Here is a 20,197-nt window from a genome sequence, read left to right as displayed (position 1 = left end):
TGTTCTGCAAGCCACACCTTCATAGCCTGCAGCCACATGCATCTGAGGAGTGTGCAAGAATCCTTGAACTTACTGGTAGATCCAACCCCCCCCCCCCGAAAATGTCGGCAAGTCCAACAAAAAGGAAGGACAATCTAGAGGCAAGAGGCCCAACAAAAGAGAGCCCAGCCTGACAGTGGATAAAAGCACCATCTGATGAGCAACAGATTGCAATGCAAGCCTGTCTGCAACAAGCCATAGCTGGGGAATCTGGGCTCAGCTTCTTGGCCTCCTTTCCAGGAGCTCCAATGTGATGCTACTGTAATTAGCAATTTGCACCTCCGAAACCTCACTAACCCCTTGGCAGCGGTGAAATGAAAGGGAAGGTGCTTCCCTGGGCAGACACAAGAGGCAACTCCGTGCAAGCAAGAACAGACTTTGGGCTGATGCACCTCTGAGAAAATGCCAGCTTGGTTCATATACCAAGTTCAGGACACTCTTTGCCAATGCACGATCACAGGTAGAAGGGGCAAGAAAACATACCCAGCAACAGGCTTGGACAAACAACATGATGAGCTTAGATGAGGCTCCCAAGGAAGGGGGTTAAATCTCCATCTCTTAGATTACTGAAATCCAAGCTTTGGAGATTATTTTCCGGACAAGAATCCTCTGCTGACACTGGGGGAAGGGGCTGTAACAACCAGGAAATAACAGATCTATGGTGTACTTCAGCTGGAACTCATTCGTCCAATATCGTTATGCCATTTGGACAAAACCTGTGAATTTAATTTGGTTTTGAGCCGAACTAGTGGATGAGGGCCAGGAGGAATATTATCCTTTTTTTATTGCATTGCCTGCCTCTCGTGCTGGTAGCTGGGGATTTGGCAAGGTATATGTGTTTGGGGAACAGGGGAAGAGAATGGAGGTTTCCAACATTTGGCACCAAAGCCAGAGAAAGCAGCTTCCACCAATTACTACGGTTCCCTCTAAGCCATTGATTTTCAACCTTTTTCATCTCATGGCACGCTGACAAGGTACTAAAGGTACCATCAGTTTCTGACAACTGACAAGGCACGCCACGTTGCTGGTGTCCCTCCCCCAAATTCCCATGGCAGACCTGCAGACCATTCGCAGCGCACCAGTGTGCCACGGCACAGTGGTTGAAAATGGCTGCTCTGAGCTGTACGGCTGTGCCATTCGAAGCTGAGTTCCTTACACTTCAGAGCTCAGCAACCCAGAAGTTTGGTGATGATGTCTGATATCATCTCTGGTTGGTTGGCAACCTTCAGTCTCGAAAGACTATGGTATAAGCCTACAGTGCCCGGTATTCCCAGGCGGTCTCCCATCCAAGTACTAATCAGGCCTGACCCTGCTTAGCTTTGGAGATCAGACAAGATCGGGAGATAGTGTTCAGTATAGGGAGATGGTTGGCAACCTTCAGTCTTGAAAGACTATGGTATAAGCCTACAGCACCCGGTGTTCCCAGGTGGTCTCCCATCCAAGTACTGTACTAACCAGGCCTGACCCTGCTTAGCTTCCAAGATCAGACGACATCGGGCATGTGCAGGGTAACAGTTGCTGCTCTAAGCACCTTGTTGTACCCCACAATGGTACAAGAGACCATGGAGGGCCTCTGCACAGTAGTGTGATGGCATTAGAGGGAGCACTGCTTTACTCTGAAAGAGGCAGAGAGCTTCTAGACTAGTGATTCTCAAAAGCACCGGGACCCACTTTTTAGAATCAGATTCTGTCAGGAAGTGAAGAAGAATCTGACATCACCAGAAGTGATGTCATGGCCGGAAGTGATATCATCAAGCAGGAAGCTTCTTAACAATCCTAGGCCACAATCCTACCCACACTTACCCAGGAGCAAATCCCATTTACTGTCATTGTTAAAAGCACGTACAGAGTAGCCTGTTCAAAGTACAGATCTGTAACATTTCCCCAAATGCAGTCACATACCTTGGTAGTATTAAGTCTGATATATTAAACAAAATATTGAAATGAATGGGGACCCACCTGAAATTGGTTTGTGACCCGCCTAGTGTGTCCCAATCCACAGTTTGAGAAACACTGTTCTAGACACTTCTAGATCGGGGTCCAGTAAAAGGTGGATTCAGTGGGAAGGAGTGTACGCAGTAAGGTCCGGCAGGTGGGAACTAGAGAAAGGGTCTTCTCAGGGCAGGTACACCTGACACCATCCCTGCTATCTTTCAAATACCTGGCAAAGTCCATTCACTCCTCTCACATTTTTAAAGACACTGACTTTTAAAATGTTTTTTAGCTGCTGTTTTTATCAGCTGACTGCAGTTTCCATCTTTATGGTTTTATTATTGTCTTTTGGTTGTTTGTATTCTATTGCTTTCATTCATTGTTGTAAGCTGCCTTGAGGGCATTCACAGCAACAGGAGGGGCATAAACCTCATAAGCAACCAGAAGAATTGGGGATGACTGTGGATCCTCCAGCATGCTTGGCATGCAGAAAGGCCCCTGTTCAATCCCCGGCTGCACCTCCAGGTACGGCTAGGGAAGGCCTGTTCTGAAACCCTGGAAAGCTGATACTGGTCAGTGTGAGCAGGACTGAGCTTCAAGGATCAGTGCTCAAAATAAAGCAGCTTTTATGTTCACAGGAACAAAAAACAAGCAGAGGCAAAGTGGTGCAACTTCATCTCCAAAATTCTGCCCATTTGTGCTGGCAGTTGTTGCTCTCATTTGTTAATCCAGTGAGAGATACTGATTCATACAGACCGCCTTCTCCGAGATCAGGGGTGTTAAGCCTGGGGGTGAGATGCAGCCCGTAGAAGCTTTTCATCTGGTTTCAGGCTCTCAGTTGCTGAGCCATGCTTAGGTGACCCTGCTGAAAGGCATCACCCACAAGATAATTGGGCTGACCCATATCTTGAAATATGACCAAAGTTTGTGTATTTTTTGTCTTTCAGTCATTTGCAGCTAATGAGTTCCTAAGTGAGAAAAAGTGCTTATTTCTGGTTATGACCTGTTTAATGACATCACTCTGGCCTAATGACATCACTTCTGGCCCTCAGCAGGTATCATGAATGCTATTTGGCCCGCTGCATGAAATGAATTCGCCACACCTGTCCCAGATCTTTAGCTTTACATTTTTGAAAACTTTGCTCAAGACACTGCCAATTGTGCCCAGATTTGTACATCTGTCTTTTTGCTATTCCTGCCATTTTCCACTGCAGAATTATCCAGGCCCACCTCAACCTTGTTAAGTATAAATTAGGGCACTTTCTTAACACACACGCACACAAACCTCACCTTTAGAAAAGCACAGGTGAGAGGGTGCTAGCAAAAGGGTGAGGTGGCACAAGGCATGCTGGGGTTTGCCCAGAGGAGACATTTTTGTCCTGATTTGCAGAATTCACACTCAACACACGTTTCTGAAGTTGGATTTGAATGACAGAAGAAAAATCCAAGTCGGAGGACACACTAACAGGTTAAATGGTGGGTCTCTGTAATGCTTGATCCAAATCTCACATGCCATGCTGGTTAAGGCAGTGTTTCTCAAACTGCGGGTTGGGCGCCAATTTCAGGTGGGTCCTCATTCAAAATAAAAATATTTTATTTTATTTTTAATCTATTAGACTTGATGCTACTACTATAGTATGTGACCGCATTTGGGGAAATGTTACAGACCTGTACTTTGAACAGGCTACTCTGTATATGCTTTCACCAATGATAGTAAATGGGATTTACTCCTGGGTAAGTGTGGGTAGGATTGCAGTCTAGGTTTGTTAAAAATTTTCCTGCTTGATGATATCGCTTGTGATTATGATATCACTTCTGGTGGGTCCTGATAGATTCTGATTCTAAAAAGTGGGTCCCGGTGCTAAAAGTTTGGAAACCAGAACTTTTGACAGAAGCGATCTTAGGGGGAAAAGCTACCTCTCTTTTAAGGGGTCACTTGCCACACTTTTATTTCAGCAGGCCACGTCTGAAAGTAGAGTCAGCTGCCATGAAGCTGTGTGCTCATATGGAAACAGAGAAGCAAGCAGCACAAGCTCGAGAGAGTGCGGAACTGATATAGCACCAGTGCACAGACTGCCTTTCTCAAGGCAAACAGTTGACTCTGCTCCCAATTCCTAGAGAAGGTCGGGAGCCACTCAGTCATTGCCAGCTCTTGGTGGAGGCTGCCAGGGCTGTTTTGACAGAGGCCTGGTTTCTGCCTTGAGGCCATCACGTGATGAGCTTCTCCTCTTCGGCAAAGCTTAAGCTTATTCAGTGGCTCTTCTGCAATAACCCTCTGGCACCAGACTCGGGAGTGGAGAGCAAAGCAGGGTTTCCTTTGGGTTTCGGAGAGGAATATCCCCATTTCAAAGAGTCTCAGAGCAGCCAGACTCACTGAGTCAACAGTTTTTCCTCTTCACTGTACCTGACTGCAAGCCTCCCCCCAGTTCCCCCTTCTTCCCTCTGGCACCAGAGCACCCCCTGCCCCATGAATGAAGCAGCTGTTTCTTTGTCTCACAAACTCTCCAGCTCTTGCTTGGGCACACGTGCTGTAGAAGTACAGTCAGCAGTTCTTTCGGTGTCTGATTGTGTATGGACATAGAAAGGCCCACTGTGGTGCTATTCAAGAGTCAGACTAGGAAAGAAAAGAACTTCAGGGTTCCATAAGAGCCTGGCAACTCTAAAGCCTCCACCCCAAGACATAAAGGATGAAGCGAAGACAGGAGTTCTCCTGGCATTTACAGGATTCAGGTTTTGTGTGTGAAATATTTGTCCCAGCCTTCCATCGGGCTACTAAAAGGCCTGGTTCTATTTATTTTCTTGGGAGAAACTCCACTAAACCCATCACTCTGCTCCAGATTGTATCACCTCCTGCACCTACTCCACTCCATTCCAACAGAGCTTCTCTCCATCACATCTTTATTTCCTTCTCCCATCACATGGGAATCTCAAAAGATTTTGGATGCCCCCGTGAGCCAAATTCCAGTACCCCTCCCCCCCACTATTATCTCCAATCCTTATACTCTATCTCTGTAAATCAGAATTTTGCAGAGTAGCCACACTGACATCTTAAAGGGTAGGGCAAGGTTGTGAGTTTGGCTCTGGTTGCCATACCTGTGAAGTTTTGCATCCCATCCTGAAAAGCTACAGGTCTTTCCAGGTGGTACAAAAATAAAAGAGTGTGTTGTGATAACATCATTCCTCTTCCAGAAGCACAAGTAACCTAGGGGGCACAGCCACATTAAAAATAAATAAGCAGAGTGGACCCTGCTCTAGTCAGGAGATTGAAGACCGTACTGGAAGTCTGGGGAAAGAAGCAAGATTACCTTCCATGTAGGATGGCCTAAGTGGGTCCTCTCCTGTCTGCTATTTGTCCCAGACATCAGCTGCACAGTGCGCTACCCATGGTCCCAGACTCATGATATGACCTGACTATTTTTCATTTTAGCTTCTGGGAAAGATGAATAAGTGTGACTGAAATGATCTCCAGTTCCCAGATTGACAAGGAGCTCTGCCTAAGCCCCTAGAGACAATTTGCTCATTGCAATTTCATAGAGTCATTTATGTGTTGCTAAAGCAATCATGAACCCATGACCTTCTGTCTCAACCACAGCAAGACTTGTCTGGCCCACATGATACAACATGTTTGTTGCACGACTGGGGCTCGAATGCTTAATTTTCTAATGAGAGTAGCACACACAAGCGTAGGATTAGAATGATGGAGAGGTAAGGCTTTCCCCGCTTTCCCCCCATGGTCGCAATCTGGACCCCTCCCCCCAACACCTGCTGGGCCCAAAGGGAGTTTTTCTCCTGGGGAAATTAACAAACTTGAGGAGGGCACCCAATTCATACCAGGATCATTGGGCAAAGGATAAAAGTTCCCACTCTGGCACACCCTGACCTCATTGAGGTCCCCTGCATGTTATTTCAATAAGAAAAATCAAGTATGAATCATGAAGAAGGCATATCATCTAGTTTGGTCTTTAGTGTTCCCCATATCTGGGAAATGGCTGATCTTAGGGACAAAGAGAGTAAGGGTAACCTGGAGAATTGTTGGGGGTGTGTGTCAAAGAACCACCTCTCCCCCCAAAACAGTAAGGACTGATTTAGGTAAAGACTACCAGTATTAATGCAAAGGGGTGACCTGGTTTGACTTTTGTGGGCTAGTCCAGCAAGGACTTTCACATCCCTGAGAGCCTGTTGGCTCCATTCCAAGGTTTGTGGTTGGGAAGAACCTATAAAGTTAAACCAGGAAACATCTTACTCAAGGTGCAGCCTTCCCCTGGAAGGGGAACCAGGTGCACATATGCATGCGGGTGAGCTATGAACATATGTTCTGGACTCTCACTTGGAGAAGGTGTTCCTGGCATAGTGCATGATACTGTCGAAATCATACGTCTCACCCAAAGACTCCACCTCTTCAGGCTCCATCTTCAGAAAGTTATACTCCTGCCCTGCGGAAACAGCAAGACGCAGAAGCGTGAGAAAAACAGGCCAGGCTATAGAGTAAAACTCTGCTCCCGTTGTGCTGGTAGCTCCCCTGTCTCTCACTCTGCATAGTTTTATGCTACTCTCCAATGAAAAGAGATTAGGGATACACCCTCTTAAGAAAGCTCTGGGGCAGTGCCTTAATTCAGGCTACCAAATTCATGCTGAGTGAGCAATAGTTTGCGATTTCTGGCATAGCCCCACAGCAACTCTGTAGCCAAACTAAGAGCACTCTTGCTCCATGCGTCCCTTGGGCTACAAACCTGTGCACATGTTCCTGGGAGAAAGTCCAATTGAACTACAATGGAACTGGGCCTCTGAGAGGAGTTTTATCAGGGGGTACAAAGTTTATTTTGGGTCCCTTCCCAAAGGGGGAGGGGAGGGGATGAAACAGAGCAGGGGAGGGTGGCAACAACTGGAAAATTCATTGGAGCCCAGGTCTACTGGGCTCCCCAATGCAGAGCCCAGGTGAACCTGCCCATGTAGCTTCAGCAGCTCAATAAAGGAGGCCAGTTTCATCCCAGATTTGACATTGTGTTGAGGAGTGTCATGTATGCATTCCTGGGCCCAGCAGTAACTACCACAGGCCTGCAATAGTGCAGGTAGCAAATTTGGAAGAGATTGGAAAATGTAAGATCCCAGGAAATTTCTGGGCCCCTTCTGTGTTTCCTGAGCCCCCTTTTTGACCCTGGGCCCAGGTACAATTTAGCACCTTTATCCGCCTCTCATGGGCCCTGCAGTGGAATGTACTTTTGGTTAGGCATGCGCAGGATTGCGCTGCAAGGCTCTTTGAAGCATGTGCAACACTGCTTTCCACGTGTTCTTGATGCACTGGACACTGTAAAATGCTCTAGGAATGGAAATAGATAAGCAGGGTGTGGGTAAGCAATGCATGGGGAGTGCGTGGGGCAAAAAGCACCACTAGCAAGAGGTCAGAGCAGAAAATATATAGAAAAGCGTGAATGGGTGGTGGAAGGACTGGTGGAACTCCCGTGCGCCATGAAGCAAACAGCTGTTGCTGGTCTTCTTATGCTTGCTTTCTACGACTTTGCTGTGTTGGGATGGGGAATCGTGGGAAGATGGAGACTAGGAAGAGTAGGGGAGAAATTGGAACCTTTACCTGGTTGGATGTTCTCACGAATAATGGACACGTGCGCGTCCCTGTCAGGACGTGTGTGTTCATGCCAGAAGCCAATGACATGGCCTAGCTCATGCACGACAATGCCAAATTTGTCACAGTTTTTCCCAATGGAGATGGCCTGAGGTCCCCCTCCTCTGCGCCCCACGTAGGAACAGCACCTGAATGGGGAATAAAAGAACACTGCACTCAATGTATCACTTGCAAGTGGACAAGAGAAGTCCTAAGACAAGCAAGGGCACAAGGCAAAACTTTTCTTCTGCCTCTCACTGCAGAAAAGACAAGGAGGTTCAGAGGCAACGTGTCTCAGAATACAAACTGCAGGGGAGCAATGCTGGAAGGAGGTGCTGGGATCTCCTGCTTGTGGATTTCCCAGAGGGATTCTGGTTGCCAATTCAGGAAACAGAATACTGGACTAGATGGGTCTTTGTTCTGTTCTAGCAGGGCTCTTCTTATGTCCAAGGAGCAGCAGAGGGTAAAATTACAACCATTCTCCTCTCACAGCTGGAGACAGGGAAAGCTCAAGTGGTTAGGATTGCTCCATGTAGTTTCAAAGAACCCCCAGCATTCATTCATAGCCAAGAGCTCTGGAGTACTACTATGGGATGGAAACCTACACTTGACTTCAAACCTGTGCCATCTCACACCATTTTTCAAGACGTGTGATAGCCAAACAGAGGCACAACATTCCATAATGAGTTATTTTGTTTAATTGAGAAATGGATTCCTATGAAATGGCCTAGAACAGTGGTTCCCAAACTATGGGTCAGAACCTACTGGTGGGTTCTGACCTGATTTTTGGTGGGTCCCCAAAGGGTGATGGAAAGATCAGATAACTAATTGCCTCAAGCCCTGAGGGTGTTCAAAAATCAGATACTGCAGGTGCTAATTACTCTGCAAATCACTCCTGCAGTGTGCAAGCATGTGTAACTATAGGGAGATAAATGTTTAAGCGTCTCTTTTCTGGTTATTATAAATAAATAAACAAACAAATAAATATTATTTCATTCTAGATCTCATTTTTTAAAGTGACAAATCTAGGTAGATCTCTACAGAGTTTCATTTTAAAAATTGGGTCCTGGTGCTAAAACATTTGGGAACAAAAGGCTTAGAGAGAAACAACTCTCTAGCACAGTGTTTCTCAAACTGTGGGTCAGGACCCACTATATGGGTCACGAGCCAATTTCAGGTGGGTCCCCATTCATTTCAATATTTTACTTTCAATATATTAGACTTGATGCTACCATGGTATGTGACTGCATTTGGGGAAATGTTACAGACCTGTACTTTTAACAAACTACTATGTACTGTATATTCTTTGAACAATGATAGTCAATGGGACTTATTCCTGGGTAAGTGTGGGTAGGATTGTTAAAAATTTTCCTGCTTGATGATGTTACTTCTGGTCATACATCACTTCTGGTGGGTCCTGACAGATTCTCATTCTAAAAAGTGGGTCCCGGTGTTAAATGTGTGAGAACCACTGCTCTAGCAAACTTCTCACGGCCTTCATTTATGGATTAGAGTTCACAGACAAATTGAATGAGTAAGATAGCCTGATGCAATCCATGGGGCCTATGATGGGTGGGGAAACTGCAGCCTTTCCAATGGTTAAGAAATCACAGTAACGCCATACTGAGATAGCATCCCTGCTGCCTCGGCCCTTTGGAAACTTTAACAGCTTCTTGCAGCTTCTTGAAAACACAAAACACTCCTAACCTTGGTGGTTCTCATCTTCCCAAACAAGACCTTGGCAGCAAGATAGTTCTGTGGTCTTTATCAGGATGGGAAAGTAAAATCCAGCAGCTGCCACTGTTTGCTTACACGTCAAGGCAAAAGGGTCACATTTGGACAGAAGATGGAATCCGAGTGTTTACAAGCAACCACGGAAGCGCAAGCTCTCTATCACTCCCTCATTTTTGTAACTTCGGGGTCTAGGCTGGAATACCAAATAGAGGTTAGAACTGCTCAATCCAAAGCTGGCTCCATTTTCTAGTCTAGACTAGGATACAGCTTGCACAACAATTCATCTGGCCTCTGGAAGCCCTACTAAATTTTCATCACTTTTGTGTTATAAAAACTGTGTTCACATATTGACTTGTAAGGAAAACTTTTTCTACCTCCAAAAGTTGTGCGAGCATTAGATTCATGCCACACTTTAATGCTACTTCTCTTTGCATTTTGCATGCAAGGCCCAGCTACACCCAGACACATGGGACCCACAATTATAAACCCTTACTGATAGGTGGCAGTAACTGTATAAAGCCTCACCCACCCTCTGGAGTAGGCTTCAAGAATACAGAGGTTTGCCTCAACCAGGGTGACCCAATGTCCTCTTTTTCTAGGACAGGTACTCTTTTTTAGCCCTGAGACCTGGAAGAGAACTTAAATGTCCTCCTTTTTCTATGAGCGGCCCCTGCAGGCAGCACATAGGCTTCTTGCAATTAATAAACTATATGTAATAAATTATAAGTAATATAGTTTTAAATTTCAGAGCACGATAACAGTCTTTCGAGACTGAAGGTTGCCAACATGAGTTTTAAATTTAATAACAAGCAATCTAGTGTTTAAATTAACCACATGAAATCAATCTATGACTGTTTTTAGTGTTTAGTCTATCATATCCTACATTTTTCTTGGATGTCCTAAATTTTGGGGTGCCTTGTGCTCTTTTTGCAGTTATGACATCTGGTCACCCAGCAGCCTCGACTGGTCTAAGACTATAGGTACATTCAAATGCCATTTGCAATGCAGTGGCTACTTATCAATTATCTGCAGAGAGAGCTGGTGGTCTTTCACCCCCAGCTAAACCATGGCTCATAGGTAGAGGTGGTTTTTTTATTTTTATTTTTAATATTATTATTGTTAAAAACAATTGTTAATTATTGTTAATAACACACCTGAAAGCACAAAACGCCACATTTTGGTGTTTAAGGTAATTTCCAGAAATTAAAATACTAGATTACTTTTTCAGTTAGAAATAATACTATGGCTGCAACTGCTACACTATATCACCGATAACTAGTACCTACACTTTTAAACTGCTTAAAATTAACAAAAATGAGAACTTGGAATAAAAACACACAACACTGCTTTCTGCTTTTTAATTTTTTTTTTTTTTTGTCAAATCATGAAATCTGTGAAAAAATGAATTCATTTTCAAACTCCCCTACCCATAGGGGTTAATTCTGGAGCTTCACTAGAGGTACTTGTGCTATGCAAAAGAAAAAAGAAAGAAAAAGGAAAAGTATAAACATGCATTGGTTGGCAAGCTTCAGTCTCGAAAGACTATGGTAGAAGCCTACAGCACCCGGTATTCCCAGGCGGTCTCCCATTCAAGTACTAACCAGGCCTGACCCTGCTTAGCTTCCGAGATCAGACGAGATCAGGCATGGAAAGACTATGGTATAAGCCTACAGCACCCGGTGTTCCCAGGTGGTCTCCCATCCAAGTACTAACCAGACCTGACCCTACTTAGCTTCCGAGATCAGACGAGATCAGGCATGGAAAGACTATGGTATAAGCCTATAGCTCCCGGTATTCCCAGGTGGTCTCCCATCCAAGTACTAACCAGACCTGACCCTACTTAGCTTCCGAGATCAGACGAGATCAGGCATGGAAAGACTATGGTATAAGCCTACAGCTCCCGGTATTCCCAGGCGGTCTCCCATCCAAGTACTAACCAGACCTGACCCTACTTAGCTTCCGAGATCAGACGAGATCAGGCATGGAAAGACTATGGTATAAGCCTACAGCACCTGGTGTTCCCAGGTGGTCTCCCATCCAAGTACTAACCAGACCTGACCCTGCTTAGCTTCCGAGATCAGACAAGATCAGGCGTGTGCAGGGTAACAGTTGCTAGGCAGTGGTTTCCAAACCGGGTGCTGTGGTGGACTCACAGGGGCACCACATGATGTACCTTCCTGGTTCTCCCAGGCACTGCCATCTTGGATTGCACAAATTCTCACAATCCAAGATGGCAGGCAACCAGGAGAGCCAGGATAAAGAGGCCACCATGAAAGAAGCGCGCTGTGACCAAGGTGTGGGAACCGCTGCATGAAAGTAATCAAAATTCTGCACCGTAAAAGCTGAATTCTGCAACTTGAATATATCAAATTTGCATACTATTTTATTTTGCACAATTCATTCTATTACTCTGCTATTCTTTTGCCTAATTCACAGAACATTCTCTTTTTGTGCCTGTTGGTCAAGGACAGGATGGGTCCAAAGTCTCCTTTTGCTGGCAAAGGTATTCTGGCGCAGGGAAATTTTTGCCTAAAAAGGACCTTGTACCGACAGTACATATTATTGGTGGAAGTCAGCCAGCTTGAGAAGGAAAACTGGGTGGACAAGGGGGCAGTGGTGGTGGGAGGGGGTAAGTTGATTGGAAACCATGTTTGCTGAGAGGTCAATGGCGAAAGAGTGGCACTTCAGTTGCAAAAGAGGTGACATAAGTTCAACACTCCCATTGACTCAACCAAGAGTCAGGTGAAGACAGTGTGTTTGGAAAAAAAGGTATCAGAGGTAATGGCTTTGCTACAGTTTTTCCCCAGATAAAACCTTGGATCACTTATCCCAGGAAAAAATAAGGGTGAACGGCATGAAGGGCTCTTTCCTTCTCTTTCAGTTCAGTCCAACCTCTGATTCAGCCCTTGGAAACGACAGGGGGTGGAGGAGGTTGCAGTGGTTCAAGAGATTGTCCTCCAAGAACAGCTGATTGTATAAAACAAGTTCACCAGGAAACTATGCTGGCTGACAAGTCAACTGTCTTTGACCCTTGGTCTAATGCAGGGGTTTCCAAACCCTGGCCCGGGGGCCAGATGCGGCCCGCAGCGAGCCTATATCCAGCTCGCGGACAGCCTCTTGTTCCCTGAAAACTTCTGGTCCACTCGACTGAACAGGACCAGAGCTGTGTTCTGATTGCATCTGGAGAGTGTTCTGAGGGCCGGAGAGGCGGAGTGAATGAGCCCACTCATTCATTAATTCATTCATCTAAGTTCCATCTCTAATTTATTTATTTAAATTTTCTATTTAAATTTTTTCCCGGCCCTCAGCACTGCGCCAGATATTTCATGCGCCCTCTGGTCAAAAAGTTTGGAGACCTCTGGTCTAATGCCTTAGAACCCAATCCTGAGCTCGCATCGCCGGTGCTCTGCCGGCGGCGAGTGTCGCAAATATGTCTTAAAGTATGTTCATGGCCCTCAGTGCCAGTGTGAGCTCAGCGCTGGTGGATCACCGACGCTCTACAGCTCAGCGGTCGCACAGACCGCTGGGTAGCAGAAAAGTGAGTGGTGGCGTGGGGGGAAGGCAGAGGCGGAGCGGGGGGAGGAGGAGGGAGGGGAGGGAGGAGGCGTGCCAGGAGGAAGGAGTGGGGCGGGAGGGAGCTAGGACAATCCTGAGCCTCTGTGTCAGGCCACCAGCAGCTACAGGATGTGTGCAGGATACTGTGGCAGCCGTTTTGGCACAACGGGCAGCTCAGGACTGGGCTGTTAATCATTTGGCAAAGACTCCCTTCCACTTCAGCAAGAGAGCCCAGATATGTATAGAGCAATGCAATTCCCTTTTTAGGACATGTTAGTATTTTCCCCATTGGTTTTTTTTTTCCCCCCCCTGTGGCTTTATGTAACAGAAGCACTACTGCCAGCTGAGAAGATCTGCCCCCTGCTTACCCACAAGGCCTTAATGTAAACACAATGTAGCTGTCTTCGTCATTTCGCTCCAAGAAGGTGACGCAGGTGTGCTTCTCCCAGTGGCGCATGGCCTGCCGAAAGATGGCCCGCTGATTGCCTGCAGCAAACAGGAAGAAGGCAAAGGGTGAGCAGAGGAAAAAGACACCTTATCCGGCTCCCTGAACCGTGTGAGAAGCAGAGTCAAGAGCGACATATGGCAGCAGGCAATTCTAGAGCACCTGTAACCCCTCATGGAGGACTCTAGGAAGGAGGTGCCTCTTCAGTAGATGGGACAGAACTCTAGGCTTCATGCGGCACTTCAGCAGAGAATTCCCCCACCCCAAGCAGGAAACGATCAGATTACATCCTTTTGGACTTTTACATACCTGGCTATCACTCCACTGACTTGGGTCCCAATCCTAAAGACCCCTAGCACTGGTGCTGAGCTCCAGCACCGGTGCTAGGTGTCGTAAATAAGCATGTTTACAGCACCCTTGGAGGAAGGAATGCCGGCCCTGGGCCAGTGCCAGTTGGCACTGTGCCCAGTGCTGGGTGGGGAATGCCCAGAGGTGAGTAGCACTGCTGGGCAGTGGTGAAGGTGTTTGGGGTGGGGTGGGGTGGGGCGGTGTTCCAAGGCAGGGGGACGTTGGGGCAAGAAGAGGAACCCACTGGATCCTATCCTCTGTGTCGGGCTGAAAAGCCCAACATGGAGGTTCTCAAGTCAGAAGCCCCATTGCAGGGCTTGCACCCTTACTTGGGGGAAGGGGTCAAACGTCCCTTCCCCCAAGAAGACCTCCAGCGGATTCCCCACACTCACGGGATACAGCAGTTGCTATCTTGGCGCAGCTGTTCCTCTGGGAGCCGGGAAGCTTCGGATTGGGCTGTTAGAAGCTTCAGAACTCAACTCAACTCAAGCTTCTATTTTCTCTAGCCAGCTTGCAAAATGACAACAGGATACCAGCTAACATGTAGGATAGAAGTTTTAAGGTATAACAGTTGCTTTCAGAAGTGCACACCTGGCTCAGCTGAACAGAAATCCCAAGCCTCGCAACTTGAAATTTAGCAGCAGAACATCCAAGGGCCTCTGTGTTCTGCAAAGCCTCTCCCACTTGGGAACTTTCTTCACATTAACAGCTCACTTCTTATTGCAGGGCGTCTGTCTGGGATGGATGGATGGAGAGCTACAGTTGTTATAGACCTGTATTGGCAGAACCTTACTAATTCCATTTGTAAGAGATGATTACTCAGTGAAGCTGTGTGGTAATTATTTATTATAATGCAATCGTATTTGCCTAAATGACTCCAGGCAGGCCCAGCCCAAGCCAGTGTGGTGCCCAAATTCTGCCCCCTTTTGCTCTTCAATGTGCTTCTGCATGCTTGCACAAGTGCCACTGCCATCTCAACCCCTTCCTCCTCCACCTGCAGCATCTTCAAAAGTGACCAGGGGGCAGAATCTTGGGTGTTCTGCTACCAAGATCCTTCCTACCAAGCCAGTTTTGAAGATATGAAGGAGTTGACAGTCCTCCTCCTCATTGGGAACAGGTCTGCAATGTTCTTTGGGAGCAGCACTGGAGGAGGAGGAGGAGGAAAGCCCACCTCCCAGTCTTTTCCCCACTTGCTCCACAGGGACAGTGAGAAAGGATAAAGCAGCAGCTGGGTCGGGATGTTGCAGGAAGGCACAGGGAACCGACTGCCAGTTTGCTGTCTCCTCGAGTCTGCCATTCAAAACGGACTCTTCTGTCCACCTCACGGGTAGACTGCAATGACCCCAGGAATCAGAATAGATTACCCATATCCACATATTGGTTACATCTTGGCTGGTCTACTACAATCTAGTCTTTGTGGGGCTGCCCTTGAAGATCATTCAGAAACTTCAGATTGTGCAGAACGTTGCTGCAACCACTGACCAGCTCAAAAGGCATGGTGAGCACATCTTGCCTGCACTGGTCCATCCATAGTGGTTGCCAGTTCATTTCCAAGTGCAATTCAAGGTGCTGGATTTGACCTTGAAGAGCCGTAAACAGCTTGGGGGCAGCATATCTGAAGAACTGCCTCTACTCACAGGAAAAGGTCAATTAGCTGAGTTAATCAGAGAGGGCTCTTTTGCATGTTCCTCCATCGACCGTGATGACATGCTGTTGAGTATCGCTGTTTTTTTAATCTGCTTTTAGGTGCTATTTTATTTCTGCATTTTTTGTTTTTAAATCATGTTCTTAACCATGTTGAGCAGTCCCCTAATGGGAGGGGAAAGTGCAGGACAGAGATTCTTTAAATAATAAAACAAATAATAATCAGATGTCCGAACATAAATTTACATGGGATCAACAAGGTAAAGCACTACAGATTATGATAGATCGTATTTCCATGGGGATGCAGACAATGGAGAGATCTACTGTATATCGGACAATAGAGAGATCTACAGAGATCTACTGTGTAAGTCTCTACAAAGGACCATCAGAATACTGTACAGCCAGTCTCTTTCATTTAACATGCCCTGGGAAATGAGCATTAACTCATGAGAGCAAGAGTACGAGAAGACACTCTTTCCTAAAATATAAGGAAGACCTTGTCACTAAACTCCACTGTTTCATTTGAATCACATTGCAGAGACCAAATGGCAAGAGGCTGAAGGTTGAACAGCATGTGAACACTTCAACCCATGTCAACTCACCAGTGAAATTTCCACTGATCACATAAGGAATGACTCCATCTGGCCACACCCTTTCCGGACGGGACGTGGCAGCTCGGCGGCCCCGAGGCCGACCCTGCTTCCATCTTTTCCTCTGCTGTTTCCTGGTGCTGATGCTGGTGCTGTTGGAACTAATCCCTGTGAAAGAGGCAAGCGAAAAGCAGCCTGTGAAAAGACACATTTTGAACCTATATGCACATGTCTGTAGTTCTCTGATTTCATGGAACCCCCCCCCCCACTCCAGAGAAGAAAGGATCAGAGCTGGCTTTTTTCACCACTGGGTTTCAGTGGGTTGAACTGGTCTTGTGAACGCTTCAGGAGCTGCCTAGAGCACAGTTCGCTGTACTAAAACAAAACCGACTGGAAAATCAGATTAGTGTTGATTTATCCATGTTGCCAGTCAATCATCAGTTTGCTCAAATGACTAATGGTCCTCAGTGTTAAAAGGCATGTTGAGATTTGAGCTAGAATGTAACTCATTTACAAATGCTGGATCTCGTTACGCCTCTGCTGACTACAACAGATTAAAATGTGGGGCCTGCAGCCAAAACTGTGGCTCCTGATTTCAAATCGATCCATGCACTTTCACCGCCTTCACATTACTGTTCCATGCACACTCCTCTTCTTTGCTCTCATTCCCACTGACTCCTCCTTCTCTTGGGACACATTCTTCAGAGTTGGTCTTCAGAAGCTCCTACTACTTTTACTCCTCTTTCCCTCTCTCCTTCTATTTGATGTCTAAGGTCAAAACAGCACAGCCAGTTGCCTACTGAGCCCTTTACCAGGCCAGCTTCAATGACAGCAGGCAGACAGTTGACCCAACTGCTGTTTACTGCGACCTCCAAAGTCTTAGTACTTACTCTACAAGAGATGGCAATTTACTGTTGAAATCCTCTGCACAAATTGAATTATATAATTTCTCTTACAGCCCAATTCTATCCTTCCTGGTACCCAGAGGAATAGCAGCACCAAAATGGTGACTGCTGTATCCCGCAGGCACCAGGAAGCCAACGGAGGTCTCCTGGGGAAAGACTTCTGTCCCTTTCTCCTGAGAAAAGCCCCAGGCCCCGCAATGGGGCTTCTCAAGTCTATGCCAGCCTATTTTGCCAACATTGACTTGACAACTCCCTGTCAGGTTTTGCAGCCCGACACGGGGGATAGGTTAAGGTGGAGGAGGTCTTCGCTTGTCCCACTCCCACTCCAGAACGCCTCCCCCTACCCTGAACTCTCATACTGCCAGTAGCGGCACTACTCACTTCCAGACATCCTCCACCTGGCACTGGGTCCAGCATCGACTGACACTGGCCCAGCACCAGTGCTGTTTCCTCCAAGGGTGCTGTAAAGATGCCGTCAACCTAGCACCTGGACTTCAGCACCAGTGCTGTGGGCCTTTAGGATTGGGCTCTTAATTCCTTTCTGATACAAACAAAAAGCCCAAACTACACATGATGCTAAATGAATCAGTGTATAGGTCAGACTCAGTATTACCAAGGATAAATTGGGTTATAATTCAGACTGGGACTCCAGTACCCAGAGACTGTGGGTATTTAACCCTTTACCTCCAGGCTGTTTTTCCATTGAACGCTGCTTCCAAGAAGCAGTCATTTAACCCTGAATGGCCCAGTTAAGCAGTTTGGTCTTCTGAACATTGGATGAGCATTTTCCAAATTCCTAGACATGATTTTTATTCTTGTGGTTCCAGTGCTCAGTTAGAGCATGCTGGGTATTTATACTGATCTTTAACATGCAGCAAAGCTGATAAGAAGTAATTAAAAAACAACAACAATAGTAGACTGCCTGCTATTTCTCTAAGTATCCTGGCCACTGTCATGTCAAGAAAATAAATTGCTGGTTTTTCTGTACTAGGGTGGTACAGAACATGGCGAGGTTACTCACATGCTGTGCATATTTGGCTGTGAAAAAGTAGCTTTTTGCCCAAATTTTTGGCTTTTTGTTACAGCAAGATCAGATAAAAGCACAACTGCGTATGCCAAGATCATTGTCTCCAAATTGTCTGGAATGCTCTTTTATTAGCCAAGCTGTCACGAAAGCCTACAGAAAGCTCTACCTGGCAAAGAGATTCTACCCTAAAGGCAACGAGAAAGAACAGAGCAAGGGCCAAAAGCTCATACCGATGCTTTATAGTCTGGATCTCTGACAAGGGCAATCACAATAATTTTCTGCTCGAGCCATACAAGTGCAGGAGCATTTGAGGGCTCCCTTTGCGCCTCCTGATATCAAAATGGGTCCTTTCCACAGCTGCTGGTGTGGTGGGGAGTACACAGCCTGCCCCAGAAAGACCACAATGTGTATGGAGGCTTCTAGGGCTCATTTGGGTCATTTACTTGCAACAAGGCATTCGGAATGTGAATAAAATGATCACCATGACTACTCCCTGCCCCCACCCCCAAACCCAGCAACAAAATCTAGTAGGATTCTGCTAGATTTTCCAACGACTGTAGTTACTTTCTTCAGGCCTGCGCACCTAATGGTGACGATTAAAACACACACACACAAACAGGCTACTTTTACTGCCTCCTTTGTTGGAATCTAAGTACTTCATTGTTGCCTATCGTATAACTCCTCCAATCTAGATTTTACCATCCCTTTTTCAATTGGGGTATTATTCTAACTGAGCAAATGTCTCAGTCTGTTGGCCAAGTGTCTCTTCAAACTGGGAAAGGCCATGCTGCACAGCCTGCCTCCAAGCGGGCCGCTCAGAGGCCAGGGTTTCCCACTCCATTGTTGAGGTCCACTCCTAAGGCGTTCAGATAAACTGCTGCTTCCCGTGTTGTGCCGACGCCGTATGGCGAAGTTGGAGTGTACTCTCCAGTGCACGAAGCCTGGGTAAAGAAGGTATTGAGGATAGGCTGTTACCCACGCAGCAAATCCCCCCTCTCCACGTCGCTGGAATGGTCCAATGGAAAGGCAGAAGCCAATAACGGTTGATTCCAGCGGCGTCGCAGGAGTTGGCACTTGGCCAACAGACTGAGGCAAAGAGGCAAAGAAGGAAGGCCCATAGCCAGGGAGACAGACCAGGGACAGACTGCACTTGCTCCCAGTGTGGAAGGGATTGTCACTCCCGAATTGGTCTTTTCAGCCACACTAGACGCTGTTCCAGAACCACCATTCAGAGTGTGATACCATAGTCTTTCGAGACTGAAGGTTGCCAACAGACTGCGCAAATGTCACTACCAGAGAGATATCTGTTGAAGCCATGATAAAAATCTCATCCTCCCTTCGCTGCCAAGGAAATGCAGACGGCTGCATGGAAGCTTTCTTGGGGAAGGCTGAGAGACGGACTCACGTGAACCCAGTTACTTTTGTCATCACCAAGGTGAACCTGGAACTTGTCAATATTATCAGTGGATCCATGCCAGGGTGGCTGCACACCCTTTTCCAGGCTCTCCCTCAGTAACAGCAGCTGAACTAATAGTGGTCTCATAACCCCTTGCTTTCAACAGGACCATGATGGATATCATGGACTCCTGTTGATCTTTGGTGATGCAGAAAGTCAGCGGAGCAATAAAGCTGGGTTTGGGGGGTCCTGTAGCTAAGACTACAGAGAAGAACTTCGATGCAAAGGGTCTATAAAATGATGAAACCCGAGAAAGTCGATTCAAACGTGGAAATGAAATTCAAACGTGATGTTTCCATAAAGACAACCACTGAGCTCAGGAAATTACAGGTGTGTGCCACTTAAACAGGGATACTCCAATCCAATCCTCCAATCCTGTTATGTGGTTAGGTCCTTAAGCAAACATTCAGCCCAATCTAGTGCCTTTGTTGTGTAAACAGACACTCCCTGCCAGGCAGCCCCTGCACAGGCTACTGGAGACCCATTGCCTCTGTTGTGTAAACAACTGCAGGCAATGGGAGATCTGATTGCCTCATTAAGAGCCTCTCTGTTGTGCTTTGACCACCACCATATATGCAGAAGGTTGATTGCCGCAGGCCTGTACTGTTCTCAGCTTCCCCCAGGAGTTCTGCTTACTTGAAAAAGATACAAGAGCCAGTTGGTACAATTGGGGGAAGAAAGAGATAGTGCCCTGGGCTTGTCTGGTCACTCTTCCACCACCTCCACCACCATATGCAGAATGTGCTCTGACAGGAGTGCTACTTGCTATGGGCTGGTAGGGCTATAAATCAAATGCATACATCCCAATTTTCTTATGCTGTGGAGAGATGCTATCTGTTTACTGAACTGATACCCAATAGCAGTTCACCTCTGAGTGTCACATATTGCATAGTATAGCACAATGG

The 20,197-nt window shown here is 46.6% G+C and overlaps 1 protein-coding gene and 1 pseudogene across 2 annotated transcripts in view; both read right to left on the bottom strand.

Moving 5' to 3' along the window:
* BMP1 (bone morphogenetic protein 1) overlaps positions 1–20,197 on the bottom strand; it is a 162,450-nt gene that overhangs the window by 63,397 nt on the left and 78,856 nt on the right. For both annotated transcript variants that reach the window (XM_066639788.1, XM_066639787.1), the window contains exons 3-6: positions 15,917–16,072; positions 13,246–13,363; positions 7,559–7,737; positions 6,299–6,404 (exon numbers count right to left, since the gene is read on the bottom strand). In XM_066639788.1, the coding sequence (XP_066495885.1) occupies positions 6,299–6,404; positions 7,559–7,737; positions 13,246–13,363; positions 15,917–16,072 (559 nt within the window). The remainder of the gene's footprint in view (positions 1–6,298; positions 6,405–7,558; positions 7,738–13,245; positions 13,364–15,916; positions 16,073–20,197) is intronic.
* Positions 11,323–11,440, bottom strand: LOC136662723 (5S ribosomal RNA; annotated as a pseudogene).

This window comes from Tiliqua scincoides, chromosome 11 (assembly GCF_035046505.1).
Source record: "Tiliqua scincoides isolate rTilSci1 chromosome 11, rTilSci1.hap2, whole genome shotgun sequence".
Lineage (NCBI taxonomy): Eukaryota > Metazoa > Chordata > Lepidosauria > Squamata > Scincidae > Tiliqua > Tiliqua scincoides.
Note: the sequence above shows the minus strand (reverse complement) of the source record. Positions and strands in the feature narration are given on the sequence as shown.